Source organism: Salvelinus fontinalis, chromosome 18 (assembly GCF_029448725.1).
Source record: "Salvelinus fontinalis isolate EN_2023a chromosome 18, ASM2944872v1, whole genome shotgun sequence".
NCBI classification, from domain to species: domain Eukaryota; kingdom Metazoa; phylum Chordata; class Actinopteri; order Salmoniformes; family Salmonidae; genus Salvelinus; species Salvelinus fontinalis.
The window spans coordinates 10,898,589-10,916,933 of record NC_074682.1 but is presented as its reverse complement, the minus strand read 5'-3'; the positions used below and the strand labels follow the sequence as shown (position 1 = coordinate 10,916,933).

Genomic DNA, 18,345 nt, shown 5'->3' with positions numbered 1-18,345 from the left:
TCAAAATCAAATCACAATGGTTGGCTTGATCTGGTGATGATTTCTCAATGGTGATGAACTAAAGTGGAAAATGAGTAAAAAAGTGAGTGCTGGTTGAAACTGTAAAAGGCAGAGTCAGGTTGCATTTGAGGCACCATATTGGCTAATGCTGGTGTATCCCCCATGATTCCTCTTCGGTGTTGCTATGGTAACTCCCTTCCGCGTTCCCTGCACCCCTGAAGAACAGCCGCTGTGTACCCAGAGTCCCCCACTGCTCGGCTCATGGCTCTTCCCAGATAATCTTCCCCTTTCTGTTGCAGATTTTGAATCTCTGCTGCCAAACAGTTTTGAGTCTGAAGGACATGTATTCATAGCTCCCAGGTAGCCCTGTGTGAATGCTTGCTGTCTTCCCATTTGTTTTGATGGTCCACACTGTGGTGTTTATTCACCACCTTCAGCCCACAGCATTACCCTGTTTATTATCCACCACCTTCAGCCCACAGCATTACCCTGTTTATTATCCACCACCTTCAGCCCACAGCATTACCCTGTTTATTATCCACCACCTTCAGCCCACAGCATTACCCTGTTTATTATCCACCACCTTCAGCCCACAGCATTACCCTGTTTATTATCCACCACCTTCAGCCAACAGCATTACCCTGTTTATTATCCATCACCTTCAGCCAACAGCATTACCCTGTTTATTATCCACCACCTTCAGCCCACAGCATTACCCTGTTTATTATCCACCACCTTCAGCCAACAGCATTACCCTGTTTATTATCCACCACCTTCAGCCCACAGCATTACCCTGTTTATTATCCACCACCTTCAGCCAACAGCATTACCCTGTTTATTATCCACCACCTTCAGCCAACAGCATTACCCTGTTTATTATCCATCACCTTCAGCCAACAGCATTACCCTGTTTATTATCCTCCACCTTCAGCCCACAGCATTACCCTGTTTATTATCCACTACCTTCAGCCAACAGCATTACCCTGTTTATTATCCACCACCTTCAGCCAACAGCATTACCCTGTTTATTATCCACCACCTTCAGCCCACAGCATTACCCTGTTTATTATCCACCACCTTCAGCCAACAGCATTACCCTGTTTATTATCCATCACCTTCAGCCAACAGCATTACCCTGTTTATTATCCACCACCTTCAGCCAACAGCATTACCCTGTTTATTATCCACCACCTTCAGCCAACAGCATTACCCTGTTTATTATCCACCACCTTCAGCCAACAGCATTACCCTGTTTATTATCCACCACCTTCAGCCAACAGCATTACCCTGTTTATTATCCACCACCTTCAGCCAACAGCATTACCCTGTTTATTATCCTCCACCTTCAGCCCACAGCATTACCCTGTTTATTATCCACTACCTTCAGCCAACAGCATTACCCTGTTTATTATCCACCACCTTCAGCCAACAGCATTACCCTGTTTATTATCCACCACCTTCAGCCCACAGCATTACCCTGTTTATTATCCACCACCTTCAGCCAACAGCATTACCCTGTTTATTATCCACCACCTTCAGCCAACAGCATTACCCTGTTTATTATCCACCACCTTCAGCCCACAGCATTACCCTGTTTATTATCCACCACCTTCAGCCAACAGCATTACCCTGTTTATTATCCATCACCTTCAGCCAACAGCATTACCCTGTTTATTATCCACCACCTTCAGCCAACAGCATTACCCTGTTTATTATCCACCACCTTCAGCCAACAGCATTACCCTGTTTATTATCCACCACCTTCAGCCAACAGCATTACCCTGTTTATTATCCACCACCTTCAGCCCACAGCATTACCCTGTTTATTATCCACTACCTTCAGCCAACAGCATTACCCTGTTTATTATCCACCACCTTCAGCCCACAGCATTACCCTGTTTATTATCCACCACCTTCAGCCAACGGCATTACCCTGTTTATTATCCATCACCTTCAGCCAACAGCATTACCCTGTTTATTATCCACCACCTTCAGCCAACAGCATTACCCTGTTTATTATCCACCACCTTCAGCCAACAGCATTACCCTGTTTATTATCCACCACCTTCAGCCAACAGCATTACCCTGTTTATTATCCTCCACCTTCAGCCCACAGCATTACCCTGTTTATTATCCACCACCTTCAGCCCACAGCATTACCCTGTTTATTATCCATCACCTTCAGCCCACAGCATTACCCTGTTTATTATCCACCACCTTCAGCCAACAGCATTACCCTGTTTATTATCCTCCACCACCACCACGCCCAAACCCCAATCCCTCAACCCCCAACACTTCAACGTCACACCAATAAGTCTCCTCAGCCACTGGTCATTTGTTATTGTCAGTCACACCTCTCATTTCTTTTCTTGTGGGGTTCAAGACTGTGCTTTTGATTATGTTGTTGTTGTTATTATTGTTGCTGTTGTTGCTGTGCGTTTTCTCATATCCTGGTTTGACTTTGTGTGTTTTTTGTTGACGAAGTGAGGAGTGTGACGACACTTGTGTTTTTATTTAGCTGATTCTGAAAACAACATCATTTATATAGCCCACTTATTTGGAATTTCAATGCATTCAACCCTTCTCCCTTCCCGCCCATGTAACCCCTCCCATCCCAAAACGGACCCTCCCTGCCCCAAGCACTGTTCCTGTGCTCCCACACACCTTTTGCATGTCGCCCGTTGGTGCTGCATGGTTTTGTGTGTGTTTGCATATCCCAGAGGTTGTTCAGTATGTAATCTTGAGAAAATTAAGATAAAGATATAACGTTAATGTGTATAGAAAAGTGACTGAAAACCCCTCCATTTGCATGTTTTCTTTTTGCCATGATCAGACCTTCATCCTGTAAGCTCCCAGCTCTGTGCTGAGAGACTGACAAGTGTATTCACTCAGTCTGCTGTCAGTATGTGCTGCGTTCCCCAGCCCTCCTCTATGCCATATTTCACACTGACAGCCTGTCTCGTCAGCATGTTTGAATATCCTGACAACCGCAGGACATGCATGCGCATGAGCTCTATGAGTGTGTGTGTGTGCTGTGAGAGTGTTTGGGAATGTGCATTTGGGTTCATGCATTGTAAATAAGTGCTGTCCGTATCCCGGCTCAAAGACAATACTGTAAGAGGAAAGTGGGAAGCCAGACACTGTATGTGTGTGTTTGTTCTCAACTGTCGTTGGGGCTAAAAAAATGTCACCACTGACTGTCCTCAGGGAATACTGCAATGAGCTGGAGCTCTCCAACAACAACACTGACTTCCTGCTCAACTTCATCGCTCTCATGGAGAAGGTGACTCCTGACTCCAAACAATGTGAGTCCCTCCATATCCCTCGGGAGAGACTACCACTCTTCTTACCGCAACCTCGCCACTTGTGAAAATGTAACGGCGGGATCAGAATTCTCGCGGTTTACGTTTTACCTCTATGCACAGTGTTTGAATGCACAATCTCAATCAACAATGGCTGACAATCATAATGCCACTTAAAGCGTGTCCCCTTCCTCCCTGTGGTCTAAAACAGGTGACAACCTGCTCCTTCACAACCTCATCCTGGACACTGGCATCATCAGACAGCTGGTGGAGAAGGTGTGGAAGACCAAAGACCTCAACACGTGAGTAGAGGACTGCATGTGTACTATTTGTTTGTGTACTTCCTGTATTCTCACGCTGCTGTTCTGGTTTGCAGATATGGCTTTTTGGCCGTGTTTGCTGCCACAGATGGAGGGATTACAAGAGTTTTTCCCAACAAGTGAGCGTTTCATTAATCTACCTAACTTTCCTTCAAAGTTGTATGTACAGTACATTTTATGTAAAAGCCTCCCAAACATTTGTTTAAAACATTGGACCAACTTCAAGTGCCAAAGGCAAGTGCCTAAAACGTATCTAAATTGTACATTTTGATCATCTTGCGTGTAAACAAACATATAAACCGGTAGTAAATATCCAGGATAGTTGGGACCAAGGTAACTGCCGTTATACGTTACAGTTTAGTAGCTTCTTGCCCTGGCTCTGTCCATGACTTTTAATGTTGTGCTGATCCTCAGGGCTGCTGAGACCTGGGAGGAGGACCCTGAGCCTTTTAACGCCAGCTATTACCGCCGTAGTCTGGACAACAAGGGCTACATCTTCAGAGCGCCTTATCGTACCTGTGAGTAATCATCTGTCTCACCACCACCCAGGCGCTACTACTAAAATCCTTATGGGTTCTGTTGACTTGTTTGTTGTTCACTCCCTCCCTCCTGTCTCCTCTGTGTCTACTCCTCTTCCTCCTCTTCCATCCCTTCCTGTCTCCTCTGTGTCTCTTCCTCCTCTATCCATCCTGTCTCCTCTGTGTGCTTCCTCTTGCTCCTCCTTCTCCTCCTCTATCCCTCCTGTCTCCTCTGTGTGCTTCCTCTTGCTCCTCCTTCTCCTCCTCTATCCATCCTGTCTCCTCGGTGTGCTTCCTCTTGCTCCTCCTCTTCCTCCTTCTCCTCTTCCCGTACAGTGAATGATGAGCTGCTGAACCCAGAGAACGACACCATAGGGATCCTGGTCAGCACTGCAGTGGAGATCACAGTGGGAGGGAAGACAATCAAACCTGCAGGTGGGCCATCGCCGCTCCGCCCCGCACCCGGGACTCTGGGACTAGGAGGGAAGGGTTCATTAGCATTGGTGGAGGCATGATGAGTAGTATGGTTTGTTACTCAACTGCAGGCATAGTAGGAATTTGGAGGGAAACAGTAGGAGGAAAATGTCTCTCTCTCTCCACCCTTCTCTCTCATGTCTTTGGGAATATCTCAATGTCTCTCCCTCTGTGTATGACTAGTGGTTGGAGTAAAGCTGGATCTTGAGGCCTGGGTGGACAAATTCAAGATCCTGGCTAGCAACCAAACAAGTCCAACAAGTGACAACCGCCAAGTCCAACAAACGGTAACAAACATAAGGACAAGCTGGAATTGAAACCACACAAAAACATATGAAATTAGATTTTTTTCCCTGCCGATCCTTGATGATTATTTGTTCTTGGCAGTGTGGACCAACCAGTGGCTGTGAGATGGACTGTGACGCCAACAGCGAAGTAAGATTAGAAATAATGTTACTATGACGCTTTCAATGGTAGAATATGCTTGAAACTCAGATGTCGTTTCGAGTTAAACAGACTTCCAGTGGGGGGGGGGGGGTCGTCATTATTGTCCATCTGTGCCTCTATCTGCAGGACCTGCTGTGTTACCTAGTGGATGACGGTGGTTTCCTGATCATGTCCAATCAGAAGGACTACTGGAACAAGGTGACCAGTCCTGACAGTTAATACAGAGCTTTATTGAAGCCGGTCTATCCTTGACCTAGCTGCATGTTGTATGACTCTGTATTCCCTCTTCTACAGATTGGCATGTTCTTCAGTGAGGTGGACCCCTACCTGATGCATGCTCTCTACAACAACTCCTTTTACAACCGGAAGCAGTCCTTTGACTACCAGTCTGTGTGTGACCCAGTGCCGAGCAGCAACACCGGGGCTGCACCAAGAGGAGTCTTTGTGGTAAGGACAACAGTGAAAGAAAGATATGGCTGTAGCCCTAATGAATGAATGAAGAACGGGTGAAAGCTTGAAGGCTAGCAAATGTTAAATTGTGAATAGTCAACGTGTTCATGTGTTAATGTTTCCCTCTTTTCCTCTCGGTGTGGTCAGCCCACCATTGCAGACTTTGTGAACCTGGCCTGGTGGACATCAGCAGCTGCCTGGTAAGACCAGAGAATGCAAAAATACTATGACCTGAAACACACACTGCTAAAACAAAGCCACATACTTGCATCCTTAAAACAATATCAAAAATACACGTGTTTAATGTGTATATTAATATTGTATTATACAGGGCACATTTGGAGGTCTCAATATGTTTTGCCTGTCAAAATAAAGACTAAATAAAAATGTTTCTGCCCCAGGTCCCTATTTCAGCAGCTGCTCTGTGGAATGGCGTACCACAGTTGGTTTGTCACAGGTGGGTACAAAGCAGAGATATTCTGTGCTCTATGTGTTTACCCTACACTTTTGAAGTGTTATATCACTGTCATATATGCTTCTTTATAATGGAAAGCGACTGCAACACTAGACTGTACTAGTGATATACAGTTGAATTCAGAAGTTTACATACACTTAGGTTGGAGTCATTAAAACTCGTTTTTTCAACCACACCACACATTTCTTGTTAACAAACTATAGTTTTGGCAAGTCGGTTAGGACATCTACTTTGTGCATGACACAAGTAATTTTTCCAACAATTGTTTACAGACAGATTATTTCACTTATCATTCACTGTTTCACAATTCCAGTGGGTCAGAAGTTCACATACACTAACTTGACTGTGCCTTTAAACAGAATGGACAATTCCAGAAAATGATGTCATGGCTTTAGCAGCTTCTAATAGGCTAATTGACATCATTTGAGTCAATTGGAGGTGTACCTGTGGATGTATTTCGAGGCCTACCGTTAAACTCAGTGCTTCTTTGATTGACATCATGGGAAAATCAAAAGAAATCAGCCAAGACCTCAGAAAATAAATTGTAGACCTCCACAAGTCTGGTTCATCCTTGGGAGCAATTTCCAAACGCCTGAAGGTACCACGTTCATCTGTACAAACAATAGTACGCAAGTATAAACACCATGGGACCACGCAGCCGTCATACCGCTCAGGATGGAGACGCGTTCTGTCTCCTATAGATGAATGTACTTTGGTGCGAAAAGTGCAAATCAACCCCAGAACAACATCAAAGGACCTCGTAAAGATGCTGGAGGAAACCGGTACATAAGTATCTATATCCACAGTAAAACGAACGAGACCATAGCCTGAAAGGCCGCTCAGCAAGGGAGAAGCCACTGCTCCAAAACCGCCATAAAAAAGTCAGACTACGGTTTGCAACTGCATATGGGGACAAAGATTGTACTTTTTGGAGAAATGTCCTCTGGTCTGATGAAACAAAGATAGAACTGTTTGGCCATAATGACCATCGTTATGTTTGGAGGAAAAAGGGGGAGGCTTGCAAGCTGAAGAACATCATCTCAACCGTGAAGCACGGGGGTGGCAGCATCATGTTGTGGGGGTGCTTTGCTGCAGGAGGGACGGCGGCACTTCACAAAATAGATGGCATCATGAGGAATGAAAATTATGTGGACATATTGAAGCAACATCTCAAAACATCAGTCAGGAAGTTAAAGATTGGTCGCAAATGGGTCTTCCAAATGGACAATGACCCCAAGCATACTTCCAAAGTTGTGGCAAAATGGCTTAAGGACAACAAAGTCGAGGTACTGGAGTGTCCATCACAGAGCCCTGACCTCAATTCTATAGAAAATGTATTGGCAGAACTGAAAAAGTGTGTGCGAGCAAGGAGGCCTACAAACCTGACTTAGTTACAGCATCTCTGTCAGGAGGAATGGGCCAAAATTCACCCAACTTATTTTGGGAAGCTTGTGGAAGGCTACCCGAAACGTTTGACCCAAACGATTTAAAGGCAATGCTACCAAATACTAATTGAGTGTATGTAAACTTCCGACCCACTGGGAATGTGATGAAAGAAATGAAAACTGAAATAAATCATTCTCTCTACTACTATTCTGATATTTCACATTCTTAAAATAAAGTGGTGATCCTAACTGACCTAAGACAGGGAATTCTTACTAGGATTAAATGTCAGGAATTGTGAAAAACTGAGCTTAAATGTATTTGGCTAAGGTAAACCTCCGACTTCAACTGTATCTGGTGGGGCCGAGCGCCATTTGTGTTTAGCAGCCACTTGTATTGTTTTTGTATTGTGTTGTTGTTGCTTTAATAAAAAATAAAATACAAACGTGTTTGTCTTTGTCTGCGTGTTGTAGATGAGGTGGAGGCAGAGGGGATGGACTCCAGAGAGACCAGCTGTGTGACGATACAGACTCAGTTCTACTTCACCAACATCAACAGTTCCTATGACATCTTGCAGGACTGTGGCAACTGCTCCAGGTGACTTCACTATACACGAACAACTCATACACAAACATGATTCGCGGTACATGAAGTTCGGTAATTAGTCCTGAATTCATCTAAAAGTGTGTGAAATGCTATCAGAACTAATGAAATAGAGACATCATGAAGTAAATGAGGCTGATCCGACAGTGAACAAGCTTGTCATATAAGAAGGGTTTGTTGTTGCTACTGTCTCGCTCTCTCTCTGTAGGCTGATCCATGCCAAGAGGTTAAACAACACCAACCTGCTGTTTGTAGTAGCAGAGAAGATGCCCTGCAACACCTGCGAGGTGGAGAAACTGTCCCAGGCGGAGACAGAGTGTATCCTTACCAATCAGGGGAGAACGACTGCCCCCTCTCTTTGACGCCACGGATGTTCAAGGTCGACCGCGGTACTGCAGGCATTGTAACAGAAAACAGGATCCCCAATTATAGTGAATGGAAAAATTGCCATCTTTGTGTAAATCCAAAAATGTTTTGAAGACAATCATAGTACCAATAATTGCTTCTAATATATGTCCTATTTTCTTAAATCGCACACAAGAAGTTTTAATAATATATCATATTATAAGGATAATTTATACTGAACAAGAATATAAATGTGCAATAATTTCTAAGATTTTACAGTTCATATAAGGAAATCAGTCAATTAAAATGAATTCTCACAAACAGGAATGTAAACAAATTTGTGCACAAAATTTGAGAGAAAAAGGCTTTTTGTGCTCATGAAAAATTTCTGGGATGTTTTATTTCAGCTCATGAAACATTGGGTCAACACTTTACATGTTGTGTTTATATTTTTGTTCAACGTAGTCGCTAATGGCAGCCTGCAGTACCCCGGTCGGCCTTCAACTTGAGTTACTCAATGAGAGGGGGCAGCACTGAGCTAGCCTGCAACATCACTTCCTGGAGTAGCTCAAACTGTACATGTTATCTCCGTGTTAACCGACTTCATGTGTCTTCAATGCGCTATTGAGTCTTCACATAGGAAGGAATGGTGTCACGTGATGATCAATGGCTTTGTCTGTTCATATATACAGTCATTGTTACCAACACATGTACACCTGCTGTTGGGAATCTTCTCCTTTCATTTGTATCTCTTTACGGACTCGTTTATAACAGTGGCTGTCTTTCACATTTAACTCACTGGTGTTATTGTCAAACCATGTGAATTTTTGCATGTTGTGTTAATCTTTGAGTTAAATGTTTTTTTTTTCATGGCATAAACCTGTGTAAGTGGGAGAGGAAGCTATAGGGCAGGTGTGTAAACACATGGAGACTTGAGAGTGACTATACAGTATGCGTGTAGGTAGTGTGAGTCATTCCTTAGCCACGCCTCTTCCAGTCAAGGACGATAACCCATCATGTGAGGATATGAGTGCAGCGAGGTATCGAAAAGGGCCAACTGTGTGCTACGACTACAATCTCGCTGTAAGACTTACAACTGAGCGTACAACTCAGCACCTGTGTACACAGACACTAGAATAATCATGAGCACAGACCCTATTTTCACAAAGACACACACCATAGATATTCATTTTGTATTTTCAAAATTTTTACTATATCACTCTAAACGTGTCTCCTTTCCTCTCCAGGAGAACACATCTGACTGCGGGCGCGGCCACTCCTTCCGCCCCTCCTTCCAGACCCTGCTCACGATTCAGCTCATCCTGCTCTATCCAATCGCCAGCACCCATATTCTGCCCCTCCTACTTTAATTTTCCTCTTGTCTGCTCCCACCAGCTATGTCCATCCTAAAGCCCCCGCCCTCTCCCCTCTATGCCCCGCCCCTGCTCTAGTCGTAGGTAATAATGGGACTTTCTGCCACCTGCAACTCGGAAGCCCTGAGTACCGCACTACTGTACCCAGCTAGCTTCTATTGTTGTCTCTCAGTGACGGTTGCAGGACCTTTATGTCCTCAGCGAGTTACCTACCGTCATCCATTTGAAGATATTTTGGTGGTGTTCCAACCACTACAATCACCAGAGGCTGTCAGAATAGAAAAGGTCCCACCCACATCAACAGGACAAGTGAGAAGTGAGAAGTGAGAAGTGAAAAGACAAGTTGGATGCCATGTCACAGAGCTCCAGCCGTCATGGATGATACAGCAGAGTTTAGGTTGTCTGTTTCCGCCTCTGTTAGTCAGACGGGATGAGGAGACATTGCCTCCATCGCTCTCATTCATCTCTGGTCTGCTCAGAGTCTCACCACTCTGTCATGTGTCTCTCATAGGGGGCTACTGTGCGTACCATTCAGCCATTTTTATAGTTACTGTAACAAGAAAATTAAGGTAAAAAAATAGCTTTCAAGTATACAAAAACATACAATTATAAACTGTTGAAGTGATGAGTATTCAAACCATATATTAGAGTATTATTTGCAATGGAAGTTGTTAGGTGTTACATGAATTTATTTATGCACTATATCTACTTCTTGCCAAGATGAGATAGACTTTTCTTGTGGTCTTATTTGTATAGCCAAATTAGTGAGCGGAAAAAGAAAAAGGCAGAAACGGAAGCTGCAGAAATAGTGGTAGAAATAACTGAGATTTTAACTGACAGTGGCTGAATACCGATTCTTCTTGTGGGTCCTCTACTGTTCTTCACTTGAAGTTAGAACTTTTTCTGCCCCTGGAAGCATGGCACTGTATATATAATCATTGTAACAAATGGTAATATGGAACTATTCTATCAAATAGTAGTCTTACAAAGAATTACATCTAACGTCTTTGGTCATCCTAGTTGACTAATATTAGGTAATGAATAGGTAATTATGTGTCCGAATCGGATAAAGCAACTTCTAACTTTTCCCTTGCAAAATAAAAAGGAATACTTTCCTACTCCTATTTATTAGGGATCGGTATTTAGCCTCTGAAAAGTCTGACCGTTTCGGCTTCATTGCTGTAGGTGGTGTATAATACAGTACTATCCTTTCTGATCAATGGACATTCTGACATCTGCTACAGATGGATGATGTAGGACCCCAGTGACAGCTAACCCCTCTGCCAATCCTCATACAGCCACTCCACCATGTCCGCTAATGTTCCCAGGACTGTATTTGTATGCGCTTATAACCTGTTGCCACCACAACAGATAAACAAATATCTATTCCGACTGGCCTATAAGCATCTCATTTTAGATGCGGGTGGGTTTTGGCAGACCTTAGCTTCTATTACCTTTGACAGATGCTGTATAACTTCAGACCATTTGCTGCTGGGAGATTGGGGCTTAACATTTCCCGTATAAATACAGCAAAGGTCACTACTACTTATGGTGACGACTGAACTGCAGTCAGGGTGTGTAATCCATGTCATTCTGATCAATTTGAAGTGAAATTTCATTAAACTCCCATGTTTAGGAGCCACTCTCTGTTGTCATAGTGCCTTGGTGCACTGTTTTGGAAAGCATTGGCTATAGAGCTACTGTGCAGTACCTTTATAGAACAGCCACCCTAATGGCTGTGGAGCTACAAGATTTTTATAGAGCCAGTCAATTGGCTATCTATCTACAGTAGCTTTATACACCATATTGACTAGGAGGATATTGTATGTTAATGTCCAAATTGGCTGTGGCTATTAGCTGATGTACCGTACCAGGGCTAACTGATTGCCACCATATAACGTTGCTGTACAGTACCTTTACAGGGCCATCTATAAAGCTACACTATCAGTATAAAGCGACTTAACTGGCCACAGATCTACCTTTACAGAGCCACCTGACTGCTATCGTTGCATTTCTGCCTGAACCATATGTGCGTTTGTGTTTGGGTGTATGTTCGTGTTAACCCTCAAAGGGAATGTCTTTAAAACTGAGAGGATGAGGAATGACACTTGTGGTAGCGTAGCTGTTTGTTGTTCCAATTCCAACGAGGAAGAAGTGTTATATCAGACGTAAATATGGAGATAAAAATGATCCAATCCATTTTCTTCTGACCGGTTTTCTCAATATATCGTCAGGAGGGAGCTGCATTCACAGAGGTGTTCAAAAGAATGTTTAATATGTCAGTGTTTTTCTGTTTCTAAGGCAACATAATGACAAAGCCTCTCTTAATGCCTTAGTGTTCTATCAAGCGCTAATTCAGTGTTCTCTCTCTCACACACACACACACACACACACACAATGAGCCTTTCAAATATTTACTTTTCTCCGAAGACTTTCCCAATCCAGAATGTTGAGCTCTGAATTTGAAAGGGTTTAGATTTTCATGTGTTCGTTCGTCTATATAAAACGATGTGAGTTTCTTGTACACATGCCGCTTTGATTCCTGGTTGGAGTGGAGGACTTCCATAGTTTATATTTAACTCTGAATCTGTGTTGACTCTGAAATCCCTCCACTTCTCCTCGCTGTCTCAGTTTGTTAACGTGGACACATCCTAAACCCCAAAACCTCCTTTACTGTGTAACCATAAATACACACATAATGTACTGTACAGTGAACAATATAATTTTTGGCAAGACAAATGTTTGGTAATTGCATCATTATCTCAATGAAAGACTGGGCCAAAAAGATATTCTGAATCTGTAATTGGCTCCTTTCAATGTATGGGTTCACCAGTTTAGAAATGACTCTTGTAGTTCTATTGTATTCTATCACAGGAATTGTTTGTCCCTCTGTAGATCGCAACATTCACATGTAACACTAACAGTTATACCTACACATGCACAGATGGGGGATGTTCAGCTCTAGACTGAAGGAAGCCAAGGATGTTTATTTCCCCTTGTGGGATGTCAGAGGCCAGCTCAGGGAGTGGGTCTCCACAGATCAGCATGGAACCGTGTCAAACAGAAGGTCAAAGAATCATGAGTATGTCTGTGTGTCCCCGAAGTGGACACAAGAGTGTGCTGAGGGACACAGGTCTGTTTTCTGTGGTTTGCGAAATTTACTTTTGCCCCCAAAAAATAAAAAATAGGAACAGCTTGGGGTGAGAGGAAGGGGTCTGCTTTACGGCCAGCCTCAAAGGGAGGGTCTTCACGTGGCTCCTCCCCTGCCCCTCCTTACCCTTGCCGTGTCCGTGTAGGTGCGTCTCTGTGGGAAAGACACGTATGTGATTCTGTAGTCTGTAGTCTGGTGCTATGTGACCATGTTTGCCAAATGTGTAAAAAAAAAAAGAAAAAAAAAAAAGTTAAATCTGTCAAATTTTAAGTGAAGTAAAAAATAGGAATAAAGTAAAGATAAGTTTGAGATCTGAAATCAGCCGTTTTTGATTTGATTTTTTTTTGTGTGAGTGTATGTGTGTGCGTGGAAGATTTAGCTCCCTCTCTCTGGGCATTGGTCCACGTCGCTCCATTCTTTTGTACTGATGAAGCTAAAAAAAAAAAGAAGAGGGCAAAATTTGTAAAATATTGTGTCTGTGACTCCTTGTAAAATATTTTCAAATTGTTTATTACAGAGAATCAGTTATTAAATAATGTTCATATTTTTCACTTCATTTCATTGTGTGGTGTTTGTTTTTGCATTTGTAATACCAGGACTCATGTCAGGTACATACATCCTGTCTAGGCTACAAACACACAGTACGAGTACAGTATATCAGCAAGAGCATAACGAGTTGTACTGAACCACAGTTACAGGTCTCCAAAACACCACACGCTAGTCTTTGATCAAAATACATCTAGACTAGCTTTTGACAAATGAACAAACAACATACAGTATCATTTTTTTTATATATAACTAAATGTTGGAGTGTTGGAATAGGAATGGCCGTATAGTGCTGCTTCCATGGACAGATATCCCAAAGACACTGAACAACATCACAACGTATTGAGAAAGTCAGTGAGAGCTCTGTGCCACGTGGCCGGGTCGTCCAGATAGCACGCATGTCCTGCTCCTTTCATCACCGCAACCTTGTGATTGGCCAGGCTCCTCAGGTTGCCCAGAGAAACCTCTCCAAGCTGAGCATCCTGGTCTCCATAGACAATCAAAGATGGAGTCTGGAATGAAAGTGGATGTGGTTGGTTCAAATGTTACCCGGTGTCACATACAATGGCCGCGATTCAATCTGAGCGCGGGTTGTATACGACGCAGCTTTTGAAGGAAATTGCCTTTGAAAGCGGCATTGTCTACAACCCGCGTTCGGGTTGAATCCTGACTAAAGTCACACAGCACCGAAACACAAGGCATGTTTCATAGAAGCAAAATCAATGTTTGCAACCAACCACAGAAGAGAAAGCAACCACAGAAGAGAAAGCAACCACAGAAGAGAAAGCAACCACAGAAGAGAAAGCAACCACAGAAGAGAAAGCAACCACAGAAGAGAAAGCAACCGCAGAAGAGAAAGCAACCACAGAGGAGAAACCAACCGCAGAAGAGAAACCAACCACAGAGGAGAAACCAACCGCAGAAGAGAAACCAACCACAGAGGAGAAACCAACCGCAGAAGAGAAACCAACCACAGAGGAGAAACCAACCACAGAAGAGAAACCAACCACAGAAGAGAAAGCAACCACAGAGGATAAACCAACCACAGAAGAGAAACCAACCACAGAAGAGAAACCAACCACAGAAGAGAAAGCAACCAGAGGATAAACCAACCACAGAAGAGAAACCAACCACAGAAGAGAAACCAACCACAGAAGAGAAAGCAACCACAGAAGAGAAAGCAACCACAGAAGAGAAAAGAAAGAGCAGAGAGCTATAATCCCTCAACACACACCTGTATGCTGCTGTACTGCTCTGCTGTAAATTTCTCAGTGCAGATGGGAGCCACAGGGATGTAAGCCCGGACCAGAGCCTCGTGCTGGAAGAGGAAGGGCAGGGAGTACATACCACTCATGGAGGGACTGACCACCACCACTGGCCCCATCCCCAGTGCCTCACACACCTGCTTCAGGAACCCACCAGGGGCCAGCTCTCCTACAGCAGAGGGGGCTACTGCTGACTTAGATTGGCCAAAACCTGGGGGTGGGGAGAGGGGAGAGAAAGAGAGAGGTGGGAGAGAGGTGGTGTTACAGGTCAGAGATTAATTGAGTAATACATTCTCACTTACTACTATTTACAACCGAAGCTCACCTGGTAGGTCGATGGCCACTGCACGACAGCCAGCTTTGGCCAATGTCTCCAGTGTTCCTATATTGAGCCAGTTCTCAGATGAGAAACGGATGCCGTGCAGAAGTAGGACGGACAGATTGACTTCACCTGTGGCCGGTTCAGCTTGTCTGTAAAACATAGGGGCCTTGCAGGATTCCACATGCAAGCTCCCTTCTGTCATTTTAGCAGCACACATCCTATGAAGGAGGATTGTAATAAAAAAATATATCAATTGGGTGGTTTGAGCCCTGAATGCTGATTGGCTGACAACTGTGGTATATCAGACCGTATGACAAAATATGTATTTTTACTGCTCTAATTACGCTAGTGACCAGTTTATAATAGCAATAAGGCACCTCAAGGGTTTGTGGTATATGGCCAATATACCACGGCTAAGGGCTGTGTCCAGGCACTCCGTGTTGCATTACGCTACAAACAGCCCTTAGCCATGGTATATTGGCCATATATCACACCTCCTTACAACTATACTTTAGAATTGGCTTTAGTAACAAGTAAATCCTTGCTCTTTTTGCACGTAATAACCATATTAGTGTAAGTGTTAGGACCTCAAAGAGGTTTTGTCACAGACTGGGTCTTTTCAGAAGGAAGAACCACACGGACCTGGATGTGGTATTGGAGTATGTGCAAAGTGAAATCAACGGTAATAGATAAATACAAGACTAAAGATGGTTGCATCTCCATGAAACTCAGAGAGGGTTTGTAGTAACACAAGACACTATACGAAAGATCTATAATCAAGCTGTTCACTCAATTCTCAAGGCGTGAAGCTTAGGCGCGCACGACGCCGATATGGCATATCGACTCATTTGACAAAGTGAAACCATATGGTATTGCAATAAATGACTGCATAGATACTTTAGCCATTACTGTATGTTTTGTCAGTCCGGCTTCATAGACTAGACGTGACATAGTAAATGTAAATCCAAGACACTCAAATTAGTATGATATGTTACAGTACGTTTGGTATGGTTACATAAGACAAAATGTTACTTAAGCAAAATTGGTTGGGGTGGATTGGTGGGCGTATAACGCAAACGTCTAGCAACCCAAACGTTGCGTGTTCGGATCTCATCACGGACAACTAACGTTTTAGCTAATTAGCAACTTTGCAACTACTTAGCATGTTAGCTAACCCTTCCCCTAACCTTAATCCTTTACCCTAACTCCTATCTAACTCCTACCACATATCTACAGTACTAAATTCATGTGTATGTATAGTGCGTATGTTATCGTGTGTGTGTGTGTGTGTGTGTGTGTGTGTGTGTGTGTGTGTGTGTGTGTGTGTGTGTGTGTGTGTGTGTGTGTGTGTGTGTGTGTGTGTCTGTGCCAATGTTTGTGTTGCTTCACAGTCCCCGCTGTTCCATAAAGTGTTTTTTAATCTGTTTTTTTTATCTAATTTTACTGCTTGCGTCAGTTACTTGATGTGGAGTAGAGTTCCATGTAGTCATGGCTCTCTGTAGTACTGTGTCCCTCCAATAGTCTGTTCTGGACTTGGGGCCTGTGAAGAGACCTCTTGTGACATGTCTTGTGGGGTATGTATGGGTGTCCGAGCTACGTGCCAGTAGTTTAGACAGACAGCTTGGTGCATTCAACATGTCAATACCTCTCATAAATAAAAGTAGTGATGAAGTCAATCTCTCCTCCACTTTCAGCCAGAAGAGATTGACATGCATATTATTAATATTGGCTCTCTGTGTACATCCAAGGGCCAGCTGTGCTGCCCTGTTCTGAGTCAATTGCAATTTTCCTTTTTTGAAAAGTCCTTTTTTGTGGCACCTGACCACACGACTGAACAGTAGTCCAGGTGCATCAAAACTAGAGTCTGTAGGACCTGCCTTGTTGATAGTGTTGTTAAGAAGGCAGAGCATCGCTTCATTATAGACAGACTTCTCCCCATCTTAGCTACTACTGCATCAATATGTTTTGACCATGACAGTTTACAATCCAGGGTTACTCCAAGCAGTTTAGTCATCTCAACTTGCTCAATTTCCACATTATTGATTACAATATTTAGCTGAGGTTTAGGGTTTCGTGAGTGTTTTGTTCCAAATACAACGCTTTAAGTTTTAGAAATAGTTAGGGCTAACTTATTCCTTGCCACCCACTCTGAAACTAACTGCAGCTCTTTGAGTGTTGCAGTCATTTCAGTCGCTGTAGTAGCTGACATGTATAGTGTGTGAGACATCCGCATACATAGACACCCTGGCTTTCCTCAAAGTCAGTGGCATGTCATTACTAAAACATTTTTTAAAAGCAAGGGGCCTAAACAGTTGAGTTGAGTTGAGTTTATTTTATTTTTACAGGGACAGTGCACATTAATCAACGTTTCAGTAAAAGTGCCGATTTTAGCCAGCCGGCTAATTTTCAACCGCAGTCACTCAACCGCAGTTGTGGTTGGGATATATTGACACAATTATCAGGAAAGTTTTGGATGTATTTGCCCTTCAGAATTCACCAGAAACAAGCATTTATTATCATTACTTTCACCTCCCAGGGGGCATGACCCCCCTAGAAGGGTGTTGACCCTGGAACCCCCCCAATTTGCAACACACAGTTACACCCTTGACCACCACGTTGATGTATTTTTTTCTCTTCACTTGGCCCTAATAGTCTTCTGTACTTATCCTAATACTCTTCTGTACTTATCCTAATGGCCTGTTTAACGTTGATGTCATAGGAGGCTCTGTAAACGCATGTAGAGTACTACAGATGTCGCGTCATTAAAAACTATGTGATAAACGCATGTGTAAATCACATTCATCTGCTACATTAGGCCTGTTGGTGGCCGATTGATTGTAGCCTATGCAGTCATATCTACTGTCGGTGTGCAATTGGTTGCGTTTGTGCCGTGCTGTGGAGAAAGCTATACTGTCGCATTCCATGTTCGCTTGGCCGAGCCACACAAAATGAAATGTAGCCTGAGTATTCCTGGCAAGTTTTATGTAATCTATCTCCTGCGAAAGTTACAGCTCAAAGCGTATTGCCCAAACAGTGATCAAAGTTCACATTTTCTCTTTTAAATTTGCAAACACATTTATTCACAATGATTTGATTAGCCGAAATGTTAATGCATGTAAAGATAAATATATATTTACCTTCACGCCGTCTGAGTGGCTTCTGTCTGAACGTGGTTTTCTTTGTAGTTTCACTTCTCAACGGAAAAACAGTCTACTGTAGTTGCAACCTGGATTCTACTGACGTCCAGTGGTGATCGGGCGTATTGCCGGGTCTCATAAATAGAGTAGCACTCAGTTGACTTGATCTACGCTACATTTCATTAATGATTCATGTACTTCGTTGTCTTTTTGGGGTAAGCGCCTCTGTTTGAT

The 18,345-nt window shown here is 43.4% G+C and overlaps 2 protein-coding genes across 6 annotated transcripts in view; one reads left to right on the top strand and one right to left on the bottom strand.

Moving 5' to 3' along the window:
* The window catches only part of LOC129814952 (voltage-dependent calcium channel subunit alpha-2/delta-2-like), a 264,188-nt gene extending 250,791 nt beyond the window's left edge, over nt 1–13,397 (top strand). For 3 of the 5 annotated variants that reach the window (XM_055868128.1, XM_055868127.1, XM_055868129.1), the window contains 16 exons: nt 300–360; nt 3,208–3,305; nt 3,514–3,604; nt 3,679–3,741; nt 4,037–4,140; nt 4,477–4,575; nt 4,798–4,901; nt 5,002–5,049; nt 5,188–5,259; nt 5,356–5,508; nt 5,659–5,711; nt 5,913–5,968; nt 7,843–7,966; nt 8,181–8,290; nt 9,315–9,400; nt 9,565–13,397. In XM_055868128.1, coding sequence (XP_055724103.1) covers nt 300–360; nt 3,208–3,305; nt 3,514–3,604; nt 3,679–3,741; nt 4,037–4,140; nt 4,477–4,575; nt 4,798–4,901; nt 5,002–5,049; nt 5,188–5,259; nt 5,356–5,508; nt 5,659–5,711; nt 5,913–5,968; nt 7,843–7,966; nt 8,181–8,290; nt 9,315–9,400; nt 9,565–9,687 — 1,445 coding nt within the window. In that variant the 3' untranslated portion in view covers nt 9,688–13,397. Of the gene's footprint in view, nt 1–275; nt 361–3,207; nt 3,306–3,513; nt 3,605–3,678; nt 3,742–4,036; nt 4,141–4,476; nt 4,576–4,797; nt 4,902–5,001; nt 5,050–5,187; nt 5,260–5,355; nt 5,509–5,658; nt 5,712–5,912; nt 5,969–7,842; nt 7,967–8,180; nt 8,291–9,314; nt 9,401–9,564 lie in introns of all 5 variants that reach the window. The other 2 variants (XM_055868131.1, XM_055868130.1) reach the window with 2 other exon arrangements.
* Nucleotides 13,336–18,220, bottom strand: abhd14b (abhydrolase domain containing 14B). The gene is made up of 4 exons (XM_055868134.1): nt 18,112–18,220; nt 14,978–15,192; nt 14,622–14,863; nt 13,336–13,899 (listed from the first exon to the last, which is right to left on the bottom strand). The coding sequence occupies exons 2-4, from the start codon at nt 15,189–15,191 to the stop codon at nt 13,720–13,722; spliced, it is 636 nt and encodes a 211-aa protein (XP_055724109.1). The 5' UTR covers nt 15,192; nt 18,112–18,220; the 3' UTR covers nt 13,336–13,719.
* Between the last annotated feature and the right edge of the window lie 125 nt (nt 18,221–18,345).